Source organism: Elephantulus edwardii, unplaced genomic scaffold, assembly GCF_000299155.1.
Source record: "Elephantulus edwardii isolate Elephantulus edwardi_28Jun2011 unplaced genomic scaffold, EleEdw1.0 scaffold00022, whole genome shotgun sequence".
Taxonomy (NCBI): Eukaryota; Metazoa; Chordata; class Mammalia; order Macroscelidea; family Macroscelididae; genus Elephantulus; species Elephantulus edwardii.
This window is the reverse complement of record NW_006399772.1, coordinates 11,453,567-11,479,058: the sequence shown is the minus strand read 5'-3', so window position 1 is coordinate 11,479,058 and position 25,492 is coordinate 11,453,567. Positions and strand designations below refer to the sequence as shown.

At 39.9% G+C, this 25,492-nt stretch overlaps 1 protein-coding gene across 3 annotated transcripts in view; it reads left to right on the top strand.

The window, feature by feature from the left end:
- The window catches only part of NRCAM (neuronal cell adhesion molecule), a 103,333-nt gene that overhangs the window by 61,659 nt on the left and 16,182 nt on the right, over window positions 1-25,492 (top strand). Inside the window, exons 18-27 of one of the 3 annotated variants that reach the window (XM_006882639.1) lie at window positions 1,941-2,138; window positions 2,233-2,303; window positions 4,438-4,663; window positions 5,225-5,340; window positions 7,270-7,474; window positions 10,377-10,499; window positions 11,737-11,913; window positions 12,921-12,956; window positions 20,170-20,295; window positions 21,681-21,833. In XM_006882639.1, the coding sequence (XP_006882701.1) occupies window positions 1,941-2,138; window positions 2,233-2,303; window positions 4,438-4,663; window positions 5,225-5,340; window positions 7,270-7,474; window positions 10,377-10,499; window positions 11,737-11,913; window positions 12,921-12,956; window positions 20,170-20,295; window positions 21,681-21,833 (1,431 nt within the window). Of the gene's footprint in view, window positions 1-1,940; window positions 2,139-2,232; window positions 2,304-4,437; window positions 4,664-5,224; window positions 5,341-7,269; window positions 7,475-10,376; window positions 10,500-11,736; window positions 11,923-12,920; window positions 12,957-20,169; window positions 20,296-21,680; window positions 21,834-25,492 lie in introns of all 3 variants that reach the window. The other 2 variants (XM_006882637.1, XM_006882638.1) reach the window with 2 other exon arrangements.

The following is a 25,492-nucleotide window of genomic DNA, read 5'->3' as shown; positions in this document are numbered from 1 at the left end:
CACAGTAGTGCTATTGGCCATGGAGCCTTGTGGAGGGGTGCTGGCTGGTTCCGGTTTTATAGATGAGAAATTGGAGAGGTTGATTAGGGCTGAGGGGCCAAACTGGTTCATAATCTGCCGTGCTTTGGACTTCAGCTCATAGAGTTTATCAAGATCCTGTTTCTTTTTAGAGCTGTGAGGGTCAAGGCCAATCAAAGGCAGCAGCGTCTATCTCCCCGTGATATGCAGAGACTGCCCAACTGAAGCGTTCATCTCAGCAGCCGGTCCGACTGCAAGGCCCTCCCCGAGTACTTCTGGCACCGCTGCCCCGCAAGCACTTCTAATACAATATTGAATAGAAGTGGTGACAGTGGACATCCTTGTCTGGTTCCTCTTCACAAGGAAAATGATTTTGTCTTTCTCCATTGAGAATGATATTGGCTCTTGGTTTTGCATTTATACTTTTCACTACATTGAGGAAATTTAGGGTATCTTCTTTTAATAGTTAACTCCTTAATTTCTTTGGAATCTATTTTGTTAAAAGGCATGGAAATACAAACATTAAGAATAGAAGGGCTGGGAGTTGGAAACAACCCAAATGCCCATCAACAAACGAGTGGATAGAGAAGTTGTGGTATATTCACACAATGGAATATGATGCTGCATTGAAAAACAAGGAACTCATGTAATATTATTCAAAATGGGTAACCCTGGAGGACATTATGCTGAGTGAAATATCTCAGTCACAAAAGGACAAATACTGTATGGTGCCACTGTTGTAGAATGAGGCTGACATCAGGGTGGGGGTAAGAGTAAGAAAACCTGGATAAATTATGCATACTGTGTTAAAGCCGATGAGGGAGAGAACAGTTTAAAAGATATATCTTTTAGGCATTATGATTTTCATAAGAGTTTGGAATGAGGGTTGCAGAGTGGACTATACTCGGGGTTGGGGTGGGGGGTTGTGGGGGGATTGTATACTAATGAAAGAGGTTTTTCTTTTGCTTTTCAAGAAGAGTGAACTGGGGGTGAGGGTGGGGTGAGCGGGGAGAAAAGTGCAACAGTGAATGAATGAAAATTCAAAATATTTGTAAATATTCATTGAAATTAATAAAAAAAATAATAGAAGGGCTTTTAAAAAATTAATAAGTCTTCTTATAATACATGTAGTTCGTTGTTCCCCACATTTGATTTTCGTGTCTCTGAAACTTTGCCTGTCTTTGTCCTCTGCCCGAGACATTCATTCTCCTACCCCCTCATTTGTGTAACTCGTCCATCAAAACTCAGCGTGAAGTGCACAAACCACTTGTGTGAACACCTCTTTGCTCCGCATCCCCTGCTCTGGGCAGATGGCTCCGCTCTGTGCTCCTGTGGTTCCGAGAGTCCGTATTGATCTTGGGAACCCTAGGGAGCAGTTCTACTCTCTGTGCTACAGAGTCACTATGAGTCAAATTTGACTCAACAGCAATGGTATGGGGATTTTGAAAGAAAGGATCTTTACAGACCACTGACGAAGGCTTCATTTCTGCCTGATAAAATATGGCACATCACAATTTCCCCCCCATTTGAGACAGGTTACTCGTGTAAACATTAAATGAAAATTAACAAGATCTTGTTGGTAATTAACACACAAGAGCCAGATACTTAGAACCACCAAAATTCCAAAATAGATTGCTAGCAGAATGACAATGTTCCCAAGTATATATAGATCAATTTAAAATAGTGTTAAGTAACTAGAGACAGTATAATAGCAAAAGAATACCAGATATTAGTGGTTGTTCCTGTGTGTTGGGGATAGTGATCAAATGCTGAAATCAGAATAGTCTGATGTCTTTTTCTTTCTTGTAAGAACAACCATTCATGTTTGGCTCCTCTTGGTAGATTGTCCTAGTAGATTTTCCTAGCATACAGCTCCTTGAGTGATGAAGTCACTGTTCTGAGTCTTTATATGTTTGGGCCAGAATTCATCATTGAATATGAAGATTCAATGCATGAAGCCGGACTATGGCACCACCTGACTGAAGTGCCTGGAATCCAGACCACGGCCCAGCTGAAGCTGTCTCCTCACGTGAACTACTCCTTCCGAGTGGTGGCTGTGAACAACATTGGGAGCAGCCCGCCTAGTGAGGCTTCAGAACAGTATCTGACCAAAGCAGCAGGTAAGGCCGGCTTTGTGTGAAATTAATGAGAAGGGAAAGTGTCCCACTACTTGAAAAGAAAAATAAAACCAAAATGTGACTGCTTGACTTCTAGAACCAGACAAAAACCCCACGAATGTGGAAGGACTAGGATCAGAACCTGATAATTTGGTGATTACCTGGAAGGTAATATGTCTTTATTATTTTGTTATATACCTTAACATATTTAAGAGGCAGTTTTGTGTGGTGGTTAAAAGCTTGGTCTCCAGAAACAAAATGCTTAATTGTCATCCTCAGCTCTGTTTCTTGCTTGTAGGGCCCTAAGCAAATGGTTTTAACATTTCTGTTCTATGTTTATATGCTGGAATCCAAAACAGAACCAACCTCAGAGAATTAAAGGACATAATATATGTAATACAGCTAGAACAGTGCCTGGTATGTGTATATGTTTAACAAATGCTAACTAACATCACTGTGGTGCTGGAGAAAAGCACTGAACATCTCATGGACTGTCAAAAAGCCAACAGATATGTCTTAAAAAAGGACAGGGCAGAGTGTTCCTTGGAGACAAGGAAGGCAAAACTTTGTGTCTCACATATTTTGGGCACATTTCTAGGAGAGGATATTCTCTGGAAAAAGATATCATACTTGGAAAGATAAAGAGTTGGCAAAAGAGAAGAAGATCTTTGAAGGGATGGATTGACACAGTGACTGCAATAGTGGGTTTAGGTCTGTCACTATGAGTTGTACTCAACTCGATGGTACCTAACAACAACAACATCATCATCATACAGTTCTCAGTAGTTCATTTGCTTTTATTTTATTATTTGTGTTTTCTGGATTTTGAACATAAACTTACTTATTTAAGTAACTTTATATATCCATATACACATAGAAGTACAAACATATATATATATGTATATATGTATGTATATATGTGTGTGTATATGTGTATGTGTATGTGTTTATGGATATGGATATAGATATATATATATATGGATCTCGGATGATTTAGTGGTAAAGAAATGTGCTGCCAACACATTGGGTGTTGTGGTTTCAATGCACCAGCTTCTCTGCCAAAGAAAGTTGGGCTATCTCCTTCCATGCAATTTACAACCTTTGAAAACCCACTCAAGGGTCAGCTATGGGTTGGTTCTGACTTACCAGTAAATAACAACTCCTGTGTCGTGTGTGTGTGTGTGTGTGTGTGTGTGTGTAGAGAGAGAGAGAAAGACAGCTCTGATGCCCGAATGAAAAAGGAGTTGTGCTGCTAGCCCAGAAACAAAGTAATTCAAGTCCACTGTGTGCTCTGTGGGAGAAGAATGGGCAGTCTCCTCCCATGTGATTTACTGCCTCTGAAAACCTACTGGGTGGTCAGTTATAAACCAGTTAACTCAAAAGTACATAATAACAACATGTATGTTTATACACATGTACACACACAAACAAGCCAACCCTCTGTCCCTGTTTTGTTTTATTTTTTTAAGTAAAGGGATAAATAGTTCACAAGATTCAGTGGCCAGGTGAAATAGGCAATGTTATATATTATCACACAAACAGAATTATACATAGAAATATTGCAAATAGCCCGCCCTTGGCCGTAGAGTCGAAGTTTGAGAAGCTTTTGTGGTATTTACTGCTTTATGTAATTTGCGAACATTGAAATTGTCTCAAACAAGCTTTGAGTCTTTTACACAATGTAAAAAGGTGAAAGATCTTTGGATAAAGTTAAAAATACTTCGTGTTTTAGTATTTCAGTGCGCTTCTTTACATCTGGGAATTGAACCAGTGAAAGGCTGTGTGGAGTCCATCTGTTTGTTGGGGTTTTAAATTGTGTTTTATTCCCATGCACTGATTTTTTTTCACCCCCTCCTTCCACACACTAAACTCTGGGAAATCTTTATTTCCCTCCCCTTCCCTCTTTGTATATCCATATACCTCTTACTATTTATCTTTCATTTTTTATAACAATAGTCTTTTACAGTATTTCTTTTTATGTGCCTGAGTTAGTGCACTCAGCATAATGCTCTCTAGCCTCTCTCACGTTATATAGTATTTTTCAAAATCATTGTTCCCGAGTGCTGCATAGTATTCCATCATGTGTGTGTAGCATAGTTTCTCAATCCGATCGTTTGTTGATGGACATTTGAGCTGTTTCTATTTTCTTGCTATTGTGGATAATGCTGCTATGACTGTCAGCATACGAATCTGTTTGCATCTCAGTGCTGTTTCCTTGGGGTATCCTCCCGGCAGTGATATAACTGGACTCTTCGTTAGTCCATCTGTTTGTAAAACTTTCTTTGTGTGACTTTTCTTGTAGCCTTTGAGTGGCTTTGACTCTAACGGGCCAGGCCTTCAGTACAAAGTCAGCTGGCGCCAGAAAGATGGCGATGATGACTGGACATCAGTGGTAGTAGCCAACGTATCCAAATACATCGTCTCGGGCACCCCGACTTTTGTCCCGTACCTAATCAAAGTGCAGGCCCTGAATGAGGTGGGATTTGCCCCGGAGCCAGCTGTGGTCAAGGGACATTCCGGAGAAGATTGTAAGTGTTTGATGCAGCTTCTTTTACATACCTGTGACAAACCAGTTTGTCTCCAGAAAAACTCATTTACAAAGGAGCATGCCAAGACCTAGTCCATGGGGAGTGGGGCTGAAAACCCAAAAGCTGAGCCTTTCTGGTGGTTCAAATCCACCATCAGTTCCTTGGGAGAAAGAAGGGCAATCTCTTCCCATGAATGTATAGCATCAGAAACCCACTGGAAAGTCAGCTGTGAGCACACGCTAGCTTGAGGGCAAAGAGTGCAAGTGAGTGAGGGTGTGAGGGCAGGAGGTGGCCATAACTTTGCTAAACTTCTCTGAATTTGAACAGCCTGATGGTAAAAAGGGGGGGGGGTCAGAGAATTTAAAGTGACAGTTTTAAAAAAAAAACAACATTGCCCTCACAAAGTCCAGTGATTGCGTAAAAGAAATCTGTTCATAATACTTGAGAATCTTATGAATAAGGTTAGAACATGCCTCAAGCTGAAATCATTAGACAGAGACATTTTTTATGTTCAATTCCAAGTACCATTGATACTTCTGCCCCTGCCCATCCTTTCTGTAGTGCCAATGGTAGCTCCTGGCAACGTGCGTGTGAATGTGGTGAACAGTACTTTAGCCGAGGTGCACTGGGACCCAGTACCTCCGAAAAGCATCCGTGGACACCTTCAAGGCTACCGGGTAAGTGAAGTGACGGCCTGTGTTCTTCCCTCACTAACAGCATCAGCACAACACACAGCATAAGGCTGGGGGAGATCTGGGCAGTTCATTCATTTCATAGCCTCAGGCAGGCCCTGGCTAAGCACCCCAACTACTGTGGAATCAAAATCTTCCTGCATCCAGTGTCAGAAAAATAGATCTTTCTCCATTTTCCCTACAGATGGTCCAACATTCTGCCAACTCAAAAATTAGCATGGGCTCCAAATGGAGAGAAGTAATTTCTAAAGCCTGAAATCTAACAAAATGTCCTTCACTGTAAAGCAAAGTCAGCCACATTTGTTGAATGTATAGAATGATCCTAGAAATAGTCTGGACTTTTTAAAAAGAACTCAGACTATACATTGTTATTGTTGTTGTATATCATCGAGTTGGAACCAACCCATAGCTGCCTCTCTGATGGGCTTTCAGAGGCAGTTAATCACATAGGAGGAGAGTGCCCACCCTTCTTCCATGGAGCAGCTGGTGGATTTGAACTGCATGCTTTCTGGTTTGCAGCACAGCTTCCTGCCACTAGACCACCATTGCTCCCAGTACAATAAGATTATATATTAAAGTCATATAATCCAGACTGGATCATCTTGCTCTTAGAAACACAAGTGACTGAGTCATGAAGACTTTGGATTAGTAGAAAAATAATTTTACACACACCTCCTCCCCTATCCCACCCACGCACACGCTCAAAAAAGTTACTACTTTGGTTTGCTATCCCTGACCTCTAGAGGTCAATTTTTATACTATATTATGTTCAACTTTGTTAGCTTAATATTACCAAATTCTATGTGTCTATGTTGACTTTTCTTTAGAATGCCTTTAAATTTCCAGGACTCAGGGAGCTCTGGTGGCCTAGTGGCAGGAAGCTGCGCTGCAATCCCAGAGGCGCATGGTTCAAATCTACCAGCTGCTCTGCTGGAGAAGGAGGGACAATCTCCTCCTGTACCAGTCGGACCCGATTTGATGGTACACACACAAAAATAATAAAAAAATAAAATTTTTAAAAAAATTTCTAGGACTCATGTTAGAAGGACCTAGTAAACAATCCTTCTGGATTTGTAAGTAAAGTTAATTAGTTCATATCTCTAGAAATTATCCCTACCATTTAATAAGAATAACAATTTCAGTTAAGTGATTCTAGTTGGTCCTAGTGGAGAAGCCTCTTGACTTGAAGTGGAGAGTCCTTGATGATTGCTTATCTCTGACAAATCGTTCAATGGTCCACAATCTCAGCCACACCATGCTGTGTTGGTTTTTTGTGTGCTATCAAGTTGTGACCGGCTCATAGCTCACCTTCCAGTGGGTTTTTAGACGTAGAAAACTGGCAGAAAATAGGAGGACATTGGCCATCTTTCTCCTGTAGAGCAGCTGGTAGATTCATAGCACATATCTTTAGGATTGCAGCACAGCTTCTTTCCAGCAGAGCCCCATTCATACCATAGGAATAGTAATAATATGACCTCACTGTGATTATGGTGAAATCAACCTGACAACAGGTTTGGTTCGGTTTGGTGGTTGTTAAGTGAGATAATGTATATGATGTTGTATTAACTGCGGAAATCTACTTAAATATTATATTTTTATTTTTAGAATATCTAATACAAGTTAAAAACCCTTAACTTCTTCCATTGTAATCCATTCATCTCATGTTCTAGAAATAATTGTATGGGCCTCACGCTGTTCTATTTATTTCACTTATTCCCCTCCTCATTTTCTCTCATTATCTGTGAGTTTCTCAGCTCTCTTGCCTCAGAAACAGTACTTACTAGTTATTCTGATAATTTTCTTCTATAATGTACCAAGAGAACTTTCTAAGGTGAAAGCTAAACTTTCATTTCAGTCAGCATGGGGAATTCTTTTGATTTATTGAACAAGACCTGTTTATTTGTGATGTTTCAGATTTACTACTGGAAGACACAGAGCGCACCTACAAGGAGCAGGCGTCACCTTGAGAAAAAGATCCTCACTTTCCAGGGCAGCAAGACCCACGGCATGTTGCCAGGACTGGAGCCCTTCAGCCACTACACACTGAATGTGCGAGTGGTCAATGGGAAAGGGGAGGGCCCAGCCAGCCCCGACAGTGTCTTCAATACTCCAGAAGGAGGTAGGGGATGGACATTATCTGAGATCTCAAAAACATATGGCACAGCCTGGCAGAGCTTTGCACAGCAGAGAGTTTGGAAAACCAAGGTGATTTTCCAGTAGATAAAAATAGCACACACAAGGATGGCCAAATGTCAGTTCATGTGAGGCCCGTGGGATATATAACTCTTGACTTATTTTTTTTCTCTACATGCAGCCATATTGCCAGCAACCTCCTCTAATAGACTTATTTGGGTCATTAACTTACTGATCTTGAACATGTTACACACCCTCTAAGCCTCTGTTTCCTCACCCAAGAAGTGTATGAACTAAATCTAACAACATCAGAAAAATGCTTGAGAAATTCTTTCTGTAAGGCATAATTCACTTCTACAACTCCCTTCTCAGAGGACTTTTTGGTATATGATCTGAAGTTGAACAGATTAGAGGGTAGGATCAAGCATCCAAAGTTGAAGAGGAGAAGTTTGTATACAAAAGAATAGGCAGCCTGAGTTGGCAGTAAAGGGTGTCACAGAATGAAAACATTTATTAAGTTTCATCAAGTCAGTTCTGACTGTGACAGAGTAAAACTGCCTCAGAGGAGTTTTCTAAGATATAATCTTTATAAGAACAAATTACCTTGTCTCTTTTCCACAGAAGCACTAGGTAAGTTTGAACCACCAACCTCTGGGACAACAGCCAAACATTTAACCACTGTACTATCAGGGTTCCTAGTATAAAAAGATAAGAACTTGAAAAGGTGCCCAGGTGGGCTCTATTTGGTTAGAATTTTGCACGAGCCCAGCCATGAGAATAGTCCAGATTGTGTGACATTTGCCTTAGATCTTTTTGATGGGTGAATGTCACAGATGCATCCTGCCCTGACTCATCGTAGTTCATGTGCTCATGGTGTTGGAAGTTGCCCACAGCCTCGGAGAGATATTCTGGGCCCCAGCTTTCAACCCATTACAGCAACTTCTTTTCCTTGATCTCCTCACCTCCTTAGAAAGTCAAGACCCCTTCTGCTAGAGGTTGTCACTGGTTAAGACCCCACATAGGTCCTTTTAGGTGGTTTGAGGAAATTGTCTCAGGATATTAAAAGACAAAGAAGAGAGGAAGTATGTAGTATGCACGAAGACAGGGAATTATAAAACAGCTTGGTCAAGGAGCTGCAAATCTTGTGGCTGGAAATAGTACAGAAAGCGAGGAAGGTCAGCTGGGGAGGACCCGTATCCTCAATGGCCTTGAGTGCTGTAGACGAATGCCTGGAGGGCCAGAGGCTCTTCTATGATCACCTAACAACAGGGCTCCCTCATTCTTAGAAAAGTAGAGAGTCCATAAAGGAAGACGTTTGGTGAGAAGAATTGGCAGAGAGACTGCATCCGTGGGCACAAGCGCAGTGTTGGGAGGGTGACACAGCGTCAGGCAGGGTCTCGTTCTGTTGGGCACAAAGTTGCTATGATTCCAAGTCCACTTGACAGCACCAGGCAACAGCAAATATCTTCAGAGGACAATGAATGGATTTCAGAAGCTATGTGAAACCCCTCAAATTGTGTGCAAAATGTGAGCATTTTTCCGGAGACAGTCAGTGGCTGTCCGCACAGTCTCCAAAGGGTTTCTCACCCCCAAAATTTTAAAGCCACTGGTGGAGTTGGAAAAGCTGAGAAGAGTTCCACGAAATTCCACAGAACAGTGAATGTCTGTGGTATACCAGGGAGCTCTCGTGGCGGAGCCTTTATCAAGTGTTGGTGTATCTCTCGCGCACGGGATCCCCCAAGTGGCTCAAAGGGAGAAAGATGGGCAGTTTCCTCCTGTAATGATTTACAGGGTCACTGTGAGTTGGAACTGATCTGACAGCTGGGAGTTGAGTTGGTTTGCATTTATAGTATAATAGGCACTTTTCTAGACCAGGGAAAGGCCAGTGAGGCTTGAAGTGAGGCAGTGACAGGGAATATGGGGAGATGAGGGTATGACTAGGAGTAAGACTGTTACTTTTTTGGTACTCTGATGACCCTACGTGACCCGATAGAACTGTCCCCCAGAGCAGTCTTGTCTGTAATCATTACGGAAGTGGATCATCATCCCTGTCTTCCATGGAGTCCCTGGGTGGATTTGCACCACCGGCCACGTGCTTAACCTTTGCACCTTGAATTGACAGGATTTAGTGAGTCCCGCGAGATAGTGGCAGTGAGAACAAGGAGAAATTCAAGTTGACTGTGGTTTCTGGCCAGAGTAAACGGTGCTGTCAGTGGGTCTAGGGAATATGATGGTTGGGTAGGGAGGTCCCTATGAGAGAGCTGCCATCATCCATCATCCTCATGAGGAAGTAAATAAACCAAGACTAGGCATGGTTCCTCTGGAGAGGTGCCAGGCCTTACTGTGGGGAGCCCGAGGCCTCTCCGACACCCCCAGGACCAGAAGCGCGCCAGCTCTGGGGCTTTCGGCCACCGCCACTGGCTCCTGGACAGCTGTCAGCCGAACAACTGTGCTCCAGCACCTGGCCCGAACCCAAGGCCAAGCAGGTCATGTATTCTGAGCCCAACGCCCTGCAGGTCATGTGCCCTGAATCGAGTTACTTCTACTCAAAAGTTTGGTTGGAATTGTTTCGCATAGTGATTATTAGCTTTTATGAACATCAGTTAGGAGCAAATAAGTATTTTAAAAACCACTGGTTTGGAGCCATATGAAAAATCATCTATATTTGGAGAAGAAGGAATAGAAAGAGATCGACTGAGTGGGTGTATGTCACAGGTCTGTACTAAATGGTTTGTTTGTTGGTTTGTTTTTTTTTCAGCTGATCAGAATTAAGAATGAATTATGGGGAATCAAAAGTCTTTGGTTCTGTGGATGTGGTGAAATGCGTTATTTTAATATATTATGGGGCAGTCACAAACCTTCGTGCTGATGTGTGTTTCCATTTCCAGTCCCCAGTGCCCCGTCCTCTCTGAAGATCATTAATCCCACGCTGGACTCGCTCACCTTAGAATGGGACCCACCAAACCACCCAAATGGCATTTTGACTGAGTACACCTTGAAATACCAGCCAAGTAAGTTCGTGGCAGGGAGAGAAAAGGGAAATAGAATTAATTTTAAAAAAAAAGAAAAAAAAACCCACCAAATCTAGTATCTTAAAAACCTGTGTTTGTTTTTGTTTTGTATTTATAGAATATATACATATATTATTTTTGGAATTAGTAATAAGAGGAGCTTTACATTTTGTTTTTGAAAGAAAATTCGTGGATACTCTGTTATTAAATATTAAACAACCTGCCAAGTAATGGAGACATTTGAAGGTGGAGTACAGAGCTTAAGGGGGGTTATTGGTGACCAACGGAGTAAGACGTGCTACCAACCAAAAGACAGATGCCTCGAATCCACCAGCTGCTTTGAGAGAGAGATATAGGTCGTTTCCTCCTGTGTGATTTACAGTCTTTAAAAATCCACAGGAGGGTCAGTTATGAGTCGGTTTCAATTCAATGGCAATGAAGGGGGTTTTAGTTTAGTATTTTGTTGGTGGCAGAGGGAGCTGACCAGCTAACCCAAAGGTGATGCCTTTCTGGTGGTTCAAAACCACCAGCTACACAGCAGGAGAAATAGGGGAAATCTCCTCCCATGCAATTGAAGGCTCTGAAAACCCACTGGAGGGTCAGTTATGAGTCAGATTCAAGTCAGTGGTAATGAGTTTGAGGATTTTTAATCATTGGTTTGGGAAGACAGTATCTGTAACTAGAAAATGCAAATCGTAGAAGTTACTAGGCTACAGGGTTGCAAAAAATAAAAAGAGATGAGGGTTTATTAACTATACACAACTCCACCACCTGAAAATCCAGAGGTAAGAAATGCCCCCCTCCACAAAACTGTCCGCCAGCTATTCCGACTCACGCCGGTCCTACATTGGGTTTACAGGAAGAAACTATCTCATCTTTCCTCAGAGCAGGAGGGTTCAAGTTGCCAAGGATCAACCTAACTTTTATCATGTTATGCCATAAGGGCTCAAAGTGTCTTTCTAAAGAAAAAAAAGTTTGAGGTTATTTAACAATACTTAACTCTATCTGCAAAAGGCACAGAAATGAGAAGTGCTGTTATGGCTTAACTATGACTTTCTCCTATCATGTGAGCTTTTCCTTTGTTTTGCCACATTATAGGGACCATAGTGTATTATCACTTAGTTATATCTTGCAAAGGGTAACTAGAATTACAAGATTAAGTGACACAAGGATCTGTAATAATATTCCTCTCACAATTAATTGTGGCTATTACTTGTTTGTTATTTCTTACTGACAGTTAACAACACACATGAATTAGGTCCACTTATAGATGTAAAAATTCCTGCCAACAAGACACGCTGGACTTTAAAAAATTTAAATGTCAGCACTCGCTACAAGTTTTATTTCTATGCACAAACATCGGCAGGATCAGGAAGTCAGATAACAGAGGAAGCAATAACAACAGTGGATGAAGGTAAGATGGGTATGTATAAAATTCATGATTATAAGTATCAGCAAGCAGACACCTTAGGATAAGCTTCCTCTTTCCTTCCAGACATAGATGGTGCCTCTTACCCAATCAGGACAGATAGTTATTTGTGAATTTTCATTCTCATATATTATTCAATTATTTAATTCCTATTTGAAGTAACTTTGATATTTTTTTTCAAGCCCCAGTGAAACCTTTAAGTTTACATTAAAATATTGGGATGGGAAATTAAATTTTGCCACATTTTACTTCAAAGCTCAAAGACATTTTTTCAGGGTAGGATTTTAAAATTCTTTATATATGTGTGTACAGAAACAAACACACTCACATGGCACATACATAGGACACATATATATACTTAAATATAAATCACTTTAGTTCTAGTCCTGATTTACTGGAAAATAATTTGCTAGTTCATTTATTGATTTAGATTTCCTAGAAACCAAATTGGATCAATCACTAAGTAAGTAGTTTGTTTGTTTTGCGTTTAAGCAAGGAATTTATATTTTGGTGTTTGTATTTGGTACAGAGAAAGAAAATGAGCCCACTAAAGTATCTAAAAAAAACGAATTCATATCATACTTTTAAAAATCATGTTGAAAATTTTCCATTTTCATGAAACTATTAAAACATACAAAAGATTTTATGTTCCCACAAATCTCCGTCTTAGAGATATTCCTGGTTGATTATGCCTTAGATTCTCTTCCATGGCATAAAAAAAATGGATGTTTCTTCTTCCCCTAAAAAGTCATTTGAAGTATTCTGAGCCTTGTAGGATAATATTCAAGCATGAGTAATCCATTTAAGCGATGCATAGATTTGATGATGAGGTGGTTTGGCACAGGGTCTCTTTCGCCCCTGGACCTTCGTGGTAGACCTCCTCCTCCTTGCATGCTTTCGCATGTTAATAAATGTCGTTCTAGGGCACGCGTGCTCCCGGGTGTGTGACATCTAACTATATAGTGTCCTGTTTCTGTTTCCCTTCGTTAAAGCTGATAATCACCCACCCGATGCAGGTGCAGGCAAAGGTAAAGAACTCACGTGCATGATTTTATCCATGTGTGAGATTTGCAATGTCAAACATGGGGAAGTGCAGCATGGGTAAAGAAAAGAGAGAAAGGAAAATTAAATGTTCTTTGAGATACCAAACAAAAGATCCTTTTTTTCTTTTTTAAGAAATGAAATTTTAGCAGGTTTGGGTTTTAAAATTCATTCTAGTGTCTTTTACTCATAGAAAGCTACACAATGAATCCTCCAAAAAATTTTTTCTCAAGTTGTTCCTGGTGCAAATGCCATTCTTAGCTTTGAATTATATGATAGCAGCTGGGTCAGACAGGACCACAACTGTAAATTTGTCACAGAACTGCTTTATAGACACGCCACACGTGACCAGTGGCTGTAGAATCAGTTGTGGCTCCTGACAGTCACTTCTTGCATCAGAAGAGAACTGTGTTCTCCAGGGTTTCCAGGGGCTGATTTTTCTGAAGTAGAATACCAATATTTTCTTCTGACGTGGTCTTAAACCAACAACCTTTAAATTAGCAACCAATCCCCACCACCTAGTTTCTTCCATGATATCTACTACTTGTGAGAAGGCAGATCAACTGAACTTCCCAATTGAATCTGAATTTGCTGCACTCTCATAAACATAACACACGCCAGTTGCCATTACACTACACTGTCCATTGGCAATTTGAGATTAGCAATACCCTGCAATGAAAACTCTTCTACCTGGATGCCCAAGGAGCGAGTGTTCCCATCAGCCTGCATGCTGTTGTCTACTGTGTTATTCCATCCTGTGTTCACCAAACGACTCAAGTCTCCTTCTAGAGGAACACTGGGTAATAGCTGTTGACTCGCAGTTGGTTGCTTTGCCCTTATTTCTCACAGCTCTCTGAGTGAGGAAGATTTGGGGGGAGAATTGTGCTTCGATAAATTCTAATATGTCTTCCACCTGTGCCAATCCTAGAGCACCCACAATTTCTGACCCTTGGCTGTTAGTTCTCAGGGAACGGGATGAGCCCACCGCAGATTACTACTTTCACGTGGGATAAAGCATTTCCCAGATTACGAGTATACACCCTGCACACTACCCAGAGTTATGAGCCCACCCACACAAAGGCTATTACAGTAAAAACCCAAAGCACATGTCATTTGAAATTTGTAATAACAAACATATACTACTTTAAGGCATGCATTAAAGCATTATCATCATTATTACCAAGTTATTATAGTAAGGATGTTTTCAGGTATCTGGAAGTATTTCTTTAATGATTTTCATGCAGAGGAAGGTACAAGATATCCTGAGCTGGACATGCTGGGGAAAGTAGGTGATCAGTGAAAGAGAGGAAGTCACTTAAAGGGACAGGTTGACACAGGGACTGCAGCAATGGGCTTGAATCTGGTCCAGGTCATGAGAACGGCACAGGATGGCGCAAGGTCTGGTCTTGTCATTCAAAGTGTCTATGAGTTGTAGTTGACTCAATGCCACCTAACAAGAAGAGAAACATTTTATTAACTAGTGTTAGGGATGAGCTATACCTATTTCAACAAATGTACAAAGTTGATGTTATGGCAAATTTATGAACATAATTTCTTCATAATCAAGGAACTGCCTGTTCTGTGCTCAGAGGGACTCTTGGACTTTGAAAGACTAAAAGAATACAGCAGGAATTGGAGGGAGACAAAGAAGAAAATTATAATTGAGTACCTTGTCCTAAATTACTAAAATCTTAGGAACTTCTATCTCCTAGAAACCACATTTAGTCTATATCTAAACAGATATGTTTATATATTTGTTTATAGTTGGAGCCTTGGAAAAGTATAAAATGCAAATGGAATAGGTTTAGGAGAGATTATAAAAACTGTAGCCATTGTCAGGAAACTTTATCATAAATTATGCAAAGACCAAGTTGCAATTGGAGAAAGAAGTAAGCCGCTGCCTTCTGTGTGTAATTCTTCACTTATAATTAGCTATCCATTAGTTGGTTTACAGTAGTTTTCTCCTGAGTTCCCGTTGTCACTTTTAACTGGAAGATTGCAGTGGAAGCCCTGGCTTTTCTCTACCTCAGTCAACAGGTCACTGAGACTGCTTACAGCAGCTAATGAGGTCCTTGGACTGCAGTAGACCGAGGAGAGAGCTTGTGCTTCTCATTGACTTTTTTATCTTTGAAGAAGTGCATTCCACTTGGGAGATGGGGTTGTTATCAGCCTTATTTTTGGTTGTTGTTGTTTTTATTGTTATGTACCATTGAGTTGCCTGTGACTCATAGCAACCCTATGTACAGCAGCTCTGAAGCCTGCCCTGTCCTGAGCCAGTCTCACTGACTCAATACACCTACCCCCACCCCCACCCCACTGCCCCAGTTACTGTATCAATCAACCATATCTTTTTTCATGAAGAGCCTGGGAAGGTCAAACTACTGACCTCTCGGTTAGCAGTCAAGCACCAGGGCTCCTTATGATTACAAAGACAAGAAATTTTTAAAATGAGCGTAAACGTTCACTAAGCCCTCTATGGATATGAGGTGTTGTTATGCACCATTCGCTGGAACCAATTCATGGCTGATCCTCCAACAGGGTTTCAAAGACGGTAAATCAATTTCATGGGAGGGGAGGACTCCCAGAGAGCAGCTGGTAGAGTCGAACTTTGATTTGGCAATGCAACTTCCAAAAAGCTGAATCTGGCTTAATTTTCTAATTATTTCTTTTAATAATGCAGCAGTAATTAAGCATTGATTACACATAATTACTTTCTACTCTGGTAAGATTTTAAACTGCTCAAGAATGATTTGCTGGCCTGGATTTTCCTTCTTGAAGAATGTTTTCTTTTCCAGTCTAAGAATGCATTGGATCTTCTTCTTTATTTCTCTTTTCCATTCACAGTTTAGTTTAGATATTCTCTGAGACAGGAGGGAGAAAAATTTTCAGTTCTTATAAATTTTGCTCTCTTCATGTGTATATTTTTTAATTTTAATTTAAAAAGAAAGAATAAATTAGAGATTAATTATTGAAAAAATGTGTAATATCCTTATTTGTAGAAATATAAGTTACCAATTAGTTTAATGCCTTTTTGACCAAAGCGAGGAAAACATGCATTTGAGTTTACTTCAAAAATTATTTTCACAGGTTTTAAGACATGTTAGTGAAACCCAAATTTCCAGATATGCAATTACAATATGATTATTTAAACCAGGTAGCAGAAGTTAGGATCATTTCATTAACTTTGGGATGCTATTCTAGTCCTTTTCTTATCCTTCTCCTCAATGTATTTAAAATGAATATGGAGATGCTCTTGAGATACCGGGAATAATTTCATTCACTCACTTATTTGGTTAACTCTCTTCATATTTGTGTAAAAATTGTAGTCATTTGTGGGTATTTGCTCAATTTATCTTTCACTTTAAGTAGTTTCAGGTCTAAGATTCAAGAGAAATTCCCAGAAGACCTGTGAAGATATCTGTAACATGCAGATAATGGATTTGGACTATGTCCCATAGCATGGTACTCTTTTGTTCTTGGCACCAACCATTAGAATTTGTGAGATGATGAGTTAAGGTGGAGCTTCAGGGGAAACAGGGAAGAATGAGGAAGAATCTATGTCTTTGAGTTGTGATGTTGGAGAAGAGTCCTGTTTGTCCCATGGACTGCCACAGAACAAGCAAGCCCCTCCAACCAGATAGATTGACACAATGACTGTACAAATGGGCTCAGCCATCTCAGAAATGGTGAGGAAGGCACAGGATTCAGGTCTCTTCATAGGGTCACTATGAGTCATACTGGACTTGATAGTACCCAGCAGTACAGAAAGAATGGAGAGAAGCTAAGTGGCTAGACCGAAACTGAACACAGATTCTTGACCTAATTAGCAGCTGCTGTTCTCAGCCAGTTGGACTGAAGAGAGAAAGTCATTGAAGAGCTGGTGACATGATCAGAGATCCAAAGTTATTGATCCTGTTACCAATAAGGTCAGAAGGAAAGTTAAGGAATTATTTAGGCTGAGAGAGGACAAATGATGGAGAAGAATGGCGAGAGGGGCAGATTACCTAGAAAGATCAAATCCATTTCAGACCAAATATTTGTCTAACACATAAAATGCATCAAACTTGTGCCCTGATTCAAATCTGACAGAAAAGACCAGTACATGCTAATATAGTTCCTTGGACAAAGTTCTGTGAGACAATGGAGTCAAGCATTTGTTTTACTAAATAGGCCAAGAAAATGAACAGACAGAAATTTTGGTGCATATATAAGGATGTCAGTTTCTGGCAAAAGGGCAGAAACAAAGGCAGGGATGTTGAGACCCTAGGAAAGTTTGGGTGACATGCATCAGCCAGGTAGAACAACCCGAAGTAACTGAAGGTGTGGAAAGAACCAACTGTGAATAGCCCTTCATAGCCATCCATGAACGCCTAACTAATGAATTTGAGTGTACCCGTGGGCAGAACAAAAAGCCTTTCACGATGCAAGCAGGGAAGTAAAAGGGTTATATTTATAATTTAGGAGCCTAAAATGTAACTATTTCCCTGCTGCCCGAGCACAGAGGAGGGCTCACAGTGGAGCCAAAATGCTGGGAAGCCCAGATGAGAGATGGCCTTTGGTTAACTACTATGGAGTACCTATTCCTAGCAATCTTAAACTACCAGGTCTGTCAACCCCTAGAGAGCACAGCCCACTGTCGCTAAGTCAGTTCTGGATCATAGCAACTTTCCAAGGCTGTATTTATGGGAAAGACTGCCCATCTTTCTCAGGTGGAGCAGCTGGTGAATTCCAGCTACTAATCTTTTGGTTAGCACCATATATTACAAACTACTTCACCAGAAATGAGCTCTGGGGGCTTAGTTGTAAGGAACTGCAGTGCTGATAGAAAGGTATGCAGTTCAAATCCACAAGCTGCTCCATGGAAGAAAGATCTCCTCCCATGAGATTTACAGCCTCTGAAAACTGCTGGAGGATCAGCTCTGTGTAGGTTCTGTGCGTAGTTCATAGAAACAGTATCACCAAAGCTCATTTGTAGAGTATCTAAAAAAAAAAAACAAACCCAACATAATACCAGGTGTTTGATTCTGACTCATAGCTATGCTCCACTGGGCGAGGGGCTGTAAATGTTTACAGGGAGAGACTGGCTATCTTTTTACTGTGGAGCAGCTGGTAGACTCAAGCCACTGACCTTTCAGTTATCAGTACAAGTTTATCTGCTACCATAGAGTACTCAATAAATATTTGCTCAGTGATTGAGAATGTGAATAAATGTCTTTCTCTTGTCTTATTGCTACCGCTAAGACTTTCAATACAATATTGAATAAGAGAGGAGATAATGGGCATCCTTGCCTAGTTCCTGTTCTTAAAGGGAATGCCTTTAACCTCTCTCCATTGAGAATAATGTTAGCTCTCGGGTTTTCATAAATACTTTTTACTATATTGAAGAAATTCCCCTCTAGTCCTATTTTGTTGAGTGTTTTCATCAGGAAAGGGTGTTGGATTTTGTCAAAGGCCTTTTCTGCATCAATTGATAGGATCATGTGGTTCTTGTTCTTTGCTTTGTGAATATGATGAATTACTTAATTGTTTTTCTTATATTGAACCATCCTTGCGTGCCTGTTATGAATCCCACTTGGTCATGATGGATTATTTCTTAGATGTATTTTTGGAAATTAAACGATAGAAGGCAGGAGAATTAGAATTCTTTATGATAATAAAATGTCCAAACACTATCATCTTGGGAAATTGGGATAACTTCTCTGAGTGTCTTTTATAAATTATCTCCTCTTTTGTTGGAAGTATTTCACTCTGGTTCTGCCTTGAATATCTTACCAGATTGCGCCACATCTAATTTCTCCAGTTCTATAATTCCTAATTTTTTTTTTAAGAAAATCAGTGCTTTGACTGAGTTCTTTAGAGTGATGTTCTGTATACATGTACAGAGTTACTGTTGCTATTGATTGACCATATTTTTATCATTGTGCCTTTATAGGAGATATTCAGAAAATTGAAGTGAGTTAGGTTCACAGGGTTTAGAATCAATTTTGCTTTCTGCAGTTCCTCTATTCTTAGCAAAAAGTGGCACACTGTACATAGGTGCTGTTAAATGAAATACATTATTTCAACTTCTTTAGTGTACTTTTTTTTATTCTAAGAAAGGCTATTTTACTTGCTTTGTTTCAGTCGTGATCTTTAACTTCTAGATTATTTGGCATGCTTCACAATTTAATTTTAGAATCTATGTAAACTTACTGACAGTTTTTTATTTACTCTCCTAATATCCCCACCCCCACTCCCATAATAATAAATTGGCCTTATCGTTTATTTCAACTACCCAAATGAATATATCTATAAATGTTGGGTTTTTTATTTAGACAGTTGAAGTAGAGTTGATAGAATGTGCTGTCAGCGTCAGACACTCCACTAACATTTTTTATTAATTAAAATGCTATCTTTACTCAGTAAAAGCAGGTAAAATAAGATAGTGATATCCATATTTTGGTGCTTTAAGGAGTTGTGTAGGTTGCACTATTATTTTTCAGAACAAGATGTGCAACAGTCAACAGGTAAGATGTCTCCTCCTGGATTTAATGAGTAAAATAGTTATTTCTTTTATTTCATCTTTCTTGTCTTCTATTAAAGCAAATTTGGCAGTTTGTTTTGCAACTTCTCTTCTAGTGTTTCCTAGCCATCCAACATTTTCTAACACAAGAATTCTCCAACTGGAGTCTAAGAACTCCCCAGAGTCAGCTTCTCAATGAAAATGTGACTTGAAACTGATCAAAGCCACTGTTGAAAGGAATGCTCTTCAAATTCTCAGGACAACTGATTTCTTTTAAAAAAACCCCACTGAGTTGACAAACTAGCCACACTGATTAACTTTGCCATCTCTAACACTCTTGTGTCTTCTGTCCCCAGCATTGTTGAGTAATTACCGTCTTGTTGTATAGCAGTGAGCAAAGACTGTGATGTTGTCTGGGGCTCTACTGAATGACAGTTTATGCTGTTCATGCGGTTGAAACCCATAAACTCATACATTATGATAGTATATGTCATTATTTCTGATTATCCATTCTTTTCTAACTTAATGAAAAACTGAGGTCTGAAATGCAAGTTACGTATTGGCTGAACTCTAAATTTCAGCAGTAAATTCCAATTTCCATTTCTCCTGCAAAATTTGAGACTATGTAAACTTATATGTGTGTGCATGGTGCTGCAATTTGATTGTTTGTTTGTTTTATTTTTCTGTTGTATATTTAGTTCGAGTGTTAAAGCCCAGGATCAGGAACCTTACTGCTGCTGCTGCTGAGACCTCTGCCACTATCAGTTGGGAATATGAGGGACCAGAGCATGTGAACATTTATATTGAATATGGTGTGGCAGGCAGTAAGCTATCATTTCATTACCCAACTTTTTTTTTTATTTGGGGAATACATTTGGAGAGATGAAGAATAATTTTTAAGGATTTTCTGTGAATCATCCTGAAAAGGGCTAGACCCAATTAAATAAATCAGATTTATCTAAAATGAAATTACAGTGAAATACCAGACTATGTCTTTTAAACATAACTATGAAAGTCTTTCTTTCATGTTACAGAGAAGAATGGAGAGAATTGGTTCAACTGGCATGTTGCCTTTGTACCTAAAAACTGTTTCTAAAATTCCTACATGTATAAAATAATGTTAATGAATAATTATTAATATAAGTGCTGTTGTTGTTGTTGTTGCTGTTGTTGTTGTATACTGTAGAGATGGAACCAACCCGTAGCTGACCCTCGAGTAGGTTTTCAGAGGCAGTTAATTGCACGGGTGGAGATTACCCATCCTTCTCCCGCAGAGCAGCTGGTGGCCTCGAACAGCATGCCATAGTGATTGCAGCACAGCTTCTTGCCACAAGGCTATCAGAGCTCCCTAAAAAAAGAAAAAAAGTTTGTTCAAATTTGACCTTGAAGTAGCAGCAATTAAACAGCTGACTTTAAAGTATATTTGGTTCAAAATATCCAGTGAAATATAAGTAAAAATTGCAAAAACTTAACACTCTAAGAAAACATAAAGTAGATTTCAAGGTTTGCCGTATTCACAAGTCCAGTCCTCTACGTACATGCTGGCCACATATACCAGGGGATGACGGGCAAGCTTTCATTTTCTGCAGTTCATGAAAAGCCAGCACTCTCTCCCTAATGCAGAGTGGCCTGCATACAATGGGATGGGTGGAGAGTGAATACCTGTGACAAAATCTTGAACACAGTCTAACTTTTATGTAAAGACATTTAGCAGGCAAAGAAATACTTTTATAAATAAGTGCCTCTTTAGGAAGAACATTACTTGGGAAAGGGTGAATCTACTAAAGAAGGCTTTTACATTACCAAAGGGCTCTTCCTCTATGTCTTAGAAAACTATTTTCCCATAGTTTATCTGAGCTATTTAATGCATAATGGTCTTTTAAATAAGCATCTGACAGAAACCAAGCATTTCTGTAAAGCAACGTGCAGATGGGGGTGGGAGGAAGCCCAACAGCTTCCTTTGTATTAAAAGTAAGTATTTAATACAGTGGGAGCAATCTGGATAGCCAGTTTACTGTCTTTGAAGATATTTTAATTTTAATTGATTCACACAACTAACTTTGTAATAAACAAGAATTAAAAGCCTGAGTGTTCTAGGTTTTTATGATTTTTTAACTTATAGAGAACTTTTTTTTCTTTCTTGAAGCCATGAAGTGACTTCCCACCCGTTAAAATATTCAAATTGTTGTTTTTTGCAAAATTTCCGTAGGCAAAGAAGATTGGAGGAAAGAAATTGTAAATGGTTCTCGGAGCTTCTTTGGGTTAAAGGGTCTAATGCCAGGAACAGCATACAAAGTTCGAGTTGGTGCTGAGGGGGCCTCTGGTTTTGTGAGTGCAGAGGATGTGTTTGAGACAGGCCCAGGTGAGGCACGCACCGCACAGTCCTGGCTCACCCTCGGATGTGGAAGCCATCAGGCGCTCCTGTCTGGGACGGGGATAGTTGAGCTGTGTTGCGGTGTAGGCCGTGAATGCCTTGCTGTGGGGTTCTGGGGGTTGGGTGTGGTGGTTTGTAATCATCTTTGGCTTTGAATATCAAATGAACTAGAAAATTGGCAAGTCATTGTCTGCTTTTATTCTTGCCCAAAGCAGATAAAAATATTTTAATTCGTATTATTTAGCTAGCTCTGTTTTTATAACCTTCATCATGAATAAACTTGGCCCAGAGTTAGAATGGATCTTTAAAAATATGTTTAAAGCTGAAATATTGCTGAGAAAGACACAACTTTTAAATTTTAAAGTATATTGTAATCCAGCAAAACCTACATTTGTTTGGACTATAAATTAATTTGGAATGGGAAATGGTGCAATTCATATATTGCTTTTATCTCACTAAATTTGACTGTTTGTATATATTTTAGTGATTTGGTCATTATCCAAATAGACAAAACCTAAGAACCTGAAATAGAGAAAAATGTTCTTGTAAAAATATAGAATATTTATATTTATTCCCAAGACTGAAAACAATCTCTTCTTATTGAAATGTTACAAGGGTTGTGTGGTGCCTTTCATTTTGTAATTCTTACACCTGCTTCGTCCAGTCAGTTCATTCATTCTTGCATATCCTATAGATCCCACAGACAAAATGCATGTGTCACGTCTTTCCTTTCCCAAGCATTATGAGTTTTAATTTCTCATCATTTAGAAAATATACAATTAAAAGTGTTTTTTTAAAAAATAAAATATACACTTCAACAACTTATTAAATGGCTTGTTTAAAATGATTGCTAAAGCCATAATGTTTTAAGGAAAAGAAACTGTCTTTCCTGATATCCTGTTCCTTGTGTTTTTCCATATTCATTTACGTACATAGTTCTGCATTAAACCTAGAAGGGGAACACCTAATTGGTTATGGCTATTATGACAAGGTTTTTGTTTGTTATTATTGATAACTTTTCTTTTAGAAACCTTGGCAGCTCCAGTAGCTTTCTTGTCTTTATATGGCTGAGATGCTACGGTAGTAATCATGCTAACACTTAGAGGGCTCTCTCTGTACCAGCTGAATGCCTCTCATGACCTTTCTCATTCAATCCTTACAACAATCCTCTGAAGTAGGTGCTGCTATTTCTCCTGCTTACACCACATGTGACCTCTCTCAGAATGGTGGGGCACCTGCCCAGGTCAACCGGATGAAATGTGGTAGGCAGTTGCCATCAAGTGGATTCTGAGTCATGGCAACACTATGAGTCTCAGAGTCGGACTTCACTCCATTGGGCTTTCAGTGACTATAATCGTACAGACAGAGATCACCAGGTCTTTCTGCAGCAACGCTGCTTGATGGTTTTGAACTGCCAGCCTTTCAGTTAAGTTGTTGTTGTTAAGTGCTATTGAATTGACTACAACTCATAGTAGCCCTATGAACAATAGATATGAACCTGGCTGGACCTATGAGCTCACTGTTAAAGTCACTACGCCAATCCATCTCTTTGAGGGTCATCCCCTCCTTCATCGGCCCTCCTCTTTTCCAAGCATGAAGTCCTTTTCCAAGGATGGGTCCTCCTAACAACATGCCCAAAGTATGTGAGATGAAATTTCACCATCCTTGCTAATTATAGTTGTTGTGTACCATCGAGTGGGAACTGACCCATAGCTGACCCTCCAGTGGGTTTTCATAATCAGTTAATCTCATGAGAGGAGATTGCCCATCCTTCTCATGTGTAACAACCTAGTGGCCTTGAACCATGTGCCTTCAGGACTGCAGCTCAGCTTCCTGACTTGTACCACCTAAGGGCTTCTAGATTTGCAGAGCTGGGATCAAAACAAAGTCTGCAACCAACAATTACATCATAGAAAACTAACTTCTACAAAGTCACCGTTGTCACGGTCTTTATGTTTGGTTGGTCGCTTTATGAACTGTGTTGTTTTTAGGTGCCATCAAGTTGACTGCAACTCCTAGCGACCCTATGAACAAAAGATCTGAACCCTGTTCTATCCTGTGCCATCCTCACAGTTCCTGACACACAAGAGCCCATTGCAGCAGTCACCCTGTCAAGCCACCTGGTTGAGGGTCTTCTTCTGCTAATCAAGTAATAAACCCAACTGTTTGAGTAGATTCCAGTGAATAGTGACCCTAGAGTACAGAGTGGGATTGCTGAGTAAGGCTGCCACTGCTGTAAATCTTTTCAGGAATCTGGCACCTTTTTATCCCCAAGGGCTGCTGGTGGGTTCAAACCTGTCAACTTTTGTTCAGCAGCTGAGCACGTTATCCATTGCACCACCCGAGATCCTCACTAAGAAATACATGAACGTAAGCATATTAAGAAGTTTTGAGAGAAAGTGAAAGTATCTTTCACTGTGTTCTAAAAAATCTCACCTGACTGTCCTCAAGTTGATTTCACCTCGTAGTGACCCTCCATCAGACTCTAAAACGGTAAACTTTTATGGGAAGAGTCTGCTCATTTTTCTCTGCAGAAATAGCTCTTGGATTTGAACCAAGGAGGAAATGAAGCATTTTGATTAGCAGTGCAACATGCCCCATTTTAATTCTCACACACTGAAATCTGGATTCAAAGAAGAAAAGCCTCGAAAGCTTCATTCTCGCTCTTTCTTCTCTCTCCTCTCTCCGACCCTCTGTGTGAGTGTATGTTCCATGATAGTGCTCATGACTTGAATTTGTGTGTATACCTGCTTAAAACATTTAAATTCATTGTAGTGTTTCCTTTGAAAGTGCAAAGCTGCTTAAGGTCCTTCTAAGGAGCTCTGATGACCTAGTGGTAAAAAGCTGTGTTGCAATCCCAAAGGCACAGGGTTTCAATCCACCAGCTGGAAGAAAACCAGGCAGTATCCTGGTGATTTACTGCCTCTGAAGATTAGATTGAGGGTCAGATATGGGTTGGTTCTGACTCTGCAGTACACAACAACAAGTTCATTCTGGTCCTGAGTTACCCTCTTATATAGATAGAAAGTCAGTTGAAGTTGTTCTTTTCATTTACACAAATTTTGTTTTCTATCTACTTCTAGTCCTTGTGTGTATACACACATTTATGCACTCATTTTCTATATTTGGCTTGCCTAACTTTAGATATGGTATTCTATTCTATTCTATTCTATTCTATTCTATTCTATTCTATTCTATTCTATTCTATTCTGTTCTATTCAACTGTGATAGTGAAAAATGGGAAACTTTCCTTTCGCTATGGAGGCAACAATTTATCGTTGTATCTTTGCTGGATAATGTCTGTGCAAGCTCTCTGTTATTTTATTGCATTTGTACTTGCCAGTTGTGTTTGATTACATAAAAACTGTGAGGCCTGATACTGTTGGCAATAATAAGCACACTTAAAGCCAGGTCTCTTTTGTTTCAATCAGAGGCTCAGTAAATTTTCACTAGTTAATGACTGAAGCTTGTAGGGAAAAGCACAGAAGACCCAGTAGGAAGTGGCAAGAATACATGAGCAAAGAGTGCATGATGAGTTTTTAAGGTGCTTTTACCTTCCTAAGAAAGCAAAGTCCTTAAAAATTTTATTTTTAGGGGAGCTCTGGTGGCCTAGTGGCAAGGAGCTGCAACTACAATCCCAGAGGCAA